Here is a 4,857-nt window from a genome sequence, read left to right on the forward strand (position 1 = left end):
GCGCGCGCACTCACAGAGAGAGAGAGAGAGAGAGTCTTCTTCAATGATTATTCTTAGCTTGGGTTTATTTGGGAGTCTAACCGACAGCTGAACACACGCTGACCGCTGAGATCAGGTTTGTGTCCGTCACAGTAAACGCTAAACACACACACACACGTCTGCGAGAGCTCTGTTAAACATCGCTTCATCTGGAAAGCGTACAAACATCTGACAGACGTCTCTCAGATCTCAGCTCGACATCCATTCTAAATCATAAACATTAGATACATCTTTGTTTGACATCTTAACTTACTTCTAAAAACGTTTTAAAATTATTATTATTATAATTATCTGTATTTAATTATCTGTAAACATGTAAGCACAAAGACATAATGTTTTACGTAACTCATGGAACATTTATTTCTGAAACATTTCATCTGAAGTTTTTTTAAATGTTACTATTTGTTTCAGAACAACATTCTAAAGTAACGTTCCATAATGTTGGGAAATGATACAATGTTTCTTTAACGTTCACCAAGAAAATGATTTAGAAAGGTTTAAAACAAAATAAAAAAAGTTCCTTTGTTCTCTTGTTTATTTTTTGTTAAACTATTAATTTTAATTGATTTTAATATTAATTCAGCTATGATGTTTACCTTCTTGGGGTATATATATTTAAATATATTAATTTAACTCTTTATTTATTTGGTGAATTATAGGTCTACTGAATTTAATTAGGTTAGTGTGATTTTACTGTGTTCACTTCACTCCATAGGAACAAATACTGTAATTCTAGTCTGCAGGATAGAATTGAGAAAACAAGTATCTGTTGCACAGTGAGCTTTAAACCACAATCAGGATTGAGAAATAAAGAATCCATCATGACTATAAGAGAGTGAAATTACATAGAAAAATAATCAGTGAATGAAGCTTCTCGTACAATTGAGATTTTCTGTCTAATAAGCCATCCGAGCCACACTTTCCTTCCTGAGAACTGCCAAATGTTCACATCTTCTCTATCAGAAGTGTTAATTGAGTAATAATCACTTTGGTCTGTCCATCTCTGAACTCTTGAAGTTAAGTGTCACTCCACAGCGCCACCTGTCGCTCCGAGAGAACATCTTAAGCCCTTTTTATTTCATTTAATTTAATTTGTATTTTTTTTTATTTTAATATTTTATTTTATTTTTGCATTCCATTAAATAAAATAAAATATTATTTAAAAATATATATATATATATTTATTTGTATTCTGTTTATAATAATAAAATATTTTATTTTATAATATATTTAATATATTTTTTCTATAAGACAACAAGCAGTAAATGTATAAAGAACATCAGTAACTTTTTTATATTTTATTAGACCACAGGCATTAATTGTATAAACAAAATAAGTATTTCATTTTACTTATAAATGTTTTAAGTTTAGATTATTTCTACATTTATTTTGACAAATATATATATATATATCATAAATTCAGTTATCAATAGATTTCACACCAGTTTCATGTTCATGTACTTTAAATTTTTCATTCCCAATTATTTAACAGTTCAGTTTAAATTATGCCACCCAATAAAATTAATAATCATTAGTCAAATAATCTCTAATCTATAGACATCCTGGAGTAGTTTAACAAATCTATATCAATAAAGAGATTTTCAATATCGATTACGTCACATTACTCACACTCACATGGTTAACCACAGGAAATCATCAATTTCATAAACAAATATCATTTCATATCATATATTTCGGCTGAGAAAGAGTGAGAGAGATGTGAAGACTCAAGCATGGTGTCAGCAGCCAACAGAAACCATTCTCAAAGCCATGAGCAAACCTTCTTCCAGTATGTTACAGCTATAGCAGCCATTGACTTCCATTATATTTCTCCTAGTGGCTACCAGCACTGTGCAATCTCTTATTTTATGTTCAGAAGAACAAAGTCATTGAGGTTTGTCACATGAGAGTTATTTTAAGTTAAAAAGTTTGAAATTTTACATTTTAAACAAATAAGCCTTTTTTCACAGAATCTGTGATTTTTGTGTTCTGTTATAGGGACTACTGAACAGACATTTAGAAGCTGATTTAAAAAAATGCAAAGTATTGAAAAGAAAAATAAAGCTCTGTAAACTTGCATTTTTACAATACTATAAGTGTGTGACTACAATACTTGTGGTCTTCGAGCTCACCTGAACCATAGACAGTAAAATAAATACACATACAACACCAAAATACAGGAAATACGTCATAGAAGTAGCCAAGTGGTCAAGCGGAACTAAAGAGCGCGCGATGGTGTTTCTGAGGGGAATCATTGAGTGTAGCACCAGTCGAGTCGAATTTCTTTTACTGTCTATGGTAGAATTAAATTTAATCGTAGTGTAAAAATAAAATTCATATCCAGGGTATTTGTACTATTAGTAATGCCATGCATTTAATTTCTATCATATATAATTATAGTACATGTGCACAATTTTTAATGATACCATGATGGTACTCAAAGAAATTTATAAGAATATCATAGTAAACATTTCACTAAAACGTATATGTGGATAAACATATGGTAATACTATGGTATTTCTAATGATACAATACATTTGTATAGTACTCAAATAAATGTATAAGTCTACTTTGGTATTTTTCAGTGTTACCATGCATTTACAGAGTACTTATATTTATAGCCTATATACTTATAAGAATATAATGCCATAAAACATGGTAATGCCATCGTACTTTTTAGGGATGCCTTTTCCTCCTCAGATATTTTCTTCTGCATCGTGATAAGAAAAAAAAAAAAATATATATATATATATATATATATATATACACACACACAGGGGCGGATCTAGAAAAATATTGATGGGGCGGCGAGAAGGGGGCAGGAATTTTTGAGGGGTGGCAACATATGGCAGACGTATATATACTGAATTTAGTCACAGTTATCACAGTTTGATGATAAATATATGTGCACACTACAAAAGGACACCGCTATCATTTACAAACTTAATCTCATGCAATCAATGTCTTGCATTTGAAACAGTTATAACAAACATTACAAACATATAAGGAATAAGTGACCATACCCCATAAGCACCACACACTCACTAATGCATACAGTATGCATCAACATGTCATTAAGAGCATTATAAAAGATTCAGTGTTATCAATATGTCAATTTATTATAAGAAACACAAGATTTTAGTGGACACAGGCTATCATTTAATCAAATATGATGATGGAAAAAACATCTACTATAGGGGTTAAAATAGAACTTTAATCAAATAAAAAACGAAATGAATAAACTGTATTATTTACAAATCACAATTGTAGCTCTCGACATTTACCTGTGGCTATAACTTTATTATAACTCTAATTTATTTTATAGTCTCAAGCATTCAGAAATCATGCAAAAGGAAACTAAGCAGTTTTACTATGATAAAACCATGGTTTATTTTTGTAAGGGTTGTGATATGCACGTTTTTTGTTGAAGAAATTATAAAGCTTGTGTCATCTATAGCAAAAAGGTGTCCAAAAATGAAAGATTAAGTGAATGTTTGAATGAAATGTTTGGTCAGTATCCTAAACAAGGATTTGATCGTCCTGTAAGTGTAACAGCAGCAATCACATGGCATTTGTAATAACATGTACATAACATTGTTTATTTTGTATTTGCCTACATTATGTATTTTAACAATGTTATTATTATCCAATCATTATTGCCTCATTCTTTTTTTATATAATGCATTTTAAGCCATTTTAAAGGCTTAAGTCTGTTTTTATAGCAACAACAACAACAACAACAAAAATATTACAGTATATTAATACTTTGTAAATTATTAGAGTTTGGGGATCGCGAGTCATTTGAATAAGTTAGGGAGTTCGTAGCGGGGTCGCGAATCATTTGAATCAGTTTGAGGATCGCGAATCGTTTGAATCAGTTCGGGAGTTCGGAGCGGGATCGCGAATCATTTGAGTCAGTTTGAGGATCGCGAATCATTTGAATCAGTTCGGGGATCGCGAATCATTTGAGTCAGTTTGTGAGTTCGGAGCGGGTTCGCGAATCATTTGAATCAATTCGAGAGTTCGGAGCGGGTTCGCGAATCTTTTGAGTCAGTTTGGGGATCGCGAATCGTTTGAATCAGTTCGGGAGTTCGTAGCGGGGTCGCGAATCATTTGAATCAGTTTGGGGATCGCGAATCATTTGAGTCAGTTTGGGAGTTCGGAGCGGGTTCGCGAATCATTTGAATCAATTCGAGAGTTCGGAGCGGGTTCGCGAATCTTTTGAGTCAGTTTGGGGATCGCGAATCATTTGAGTCAGTTTGGGAGTTCGGAGCGGGATCACGAATCACGAAAGATTCGCGCTTGTAAATTTTCAAATTGGCCATAACATTTAATTCGTTGCTGCCAACTGGGGTGGCAGCAGGGGTGGCAAGGCATATATATATATATATATATATATATATATATATATATATATATATATATATAATATATATATGCACAGATTAATTGTTCATAAAACCAATAAGATTGATTTAGACAATAAATGTGGTGAATTTTTATTTCATGCCAAATTGAATTACATGTGGATCTCACAAATCCTCAAACATCACAAGTGTTTCATGTCTTTCCTGTAGCTCAAACATCACTAGCAACGCTAAGGTCAAGGGTTCGGTTCCCAGTGAAAGCAAGAGCTGATCAAATGTAAATGTGTGCCTTCACTGATAAAATACCTGCCGGATGCATACATATAAACGATGTTCATGGAACGAACAGTTCAATAGCGTCACATTAACATCCTGTAAGCGTGTTTTACTTGATCCCGAGGAAGGTGAGCTCGGCCATACCGTCGCGGATGCCCCGCATGTACTCCAGCAT

The 4,857-nt window shown here is 32.7% G+C and overlaps 1 protein-coding gene across 1 annotated transcript in view; it reads right to left on the reverse strand.

The window, feature by feature from the left end:
• Positions 1–4,791: 4,791 nt before the first annotated feature.
• Positions 4,792–4,857, reverse strand: part of LOC113058832 (transmembrane O-methyltransferase homolog) — a 3,635-nt gene continuing 3,569 nt past the window's right edge. The window contains exon 4 of the mRNA XM_026227082.1: positions 4,792–4,857. This exon is cut by the window's right edge and continues 255 nt beyond it. Within this exon, the coding sequence (XP_026082867.1) occupies positions 4,792–4,857 (66 nt within the window).

This window comes from Carassius auratus, chromosome 40 (assembly GCF_003368295.1).
Source record: "Carassius auratus strain Wakin chromosome 40, ASM336829v1, whole genome shotgun sequence".
Taxonomy (NCBI): Eukaryota; Metazoa; Chordata; class Actinopteri; order Cypriniformes; family Cyprinidae; genus Carassius; species Carassius auratus.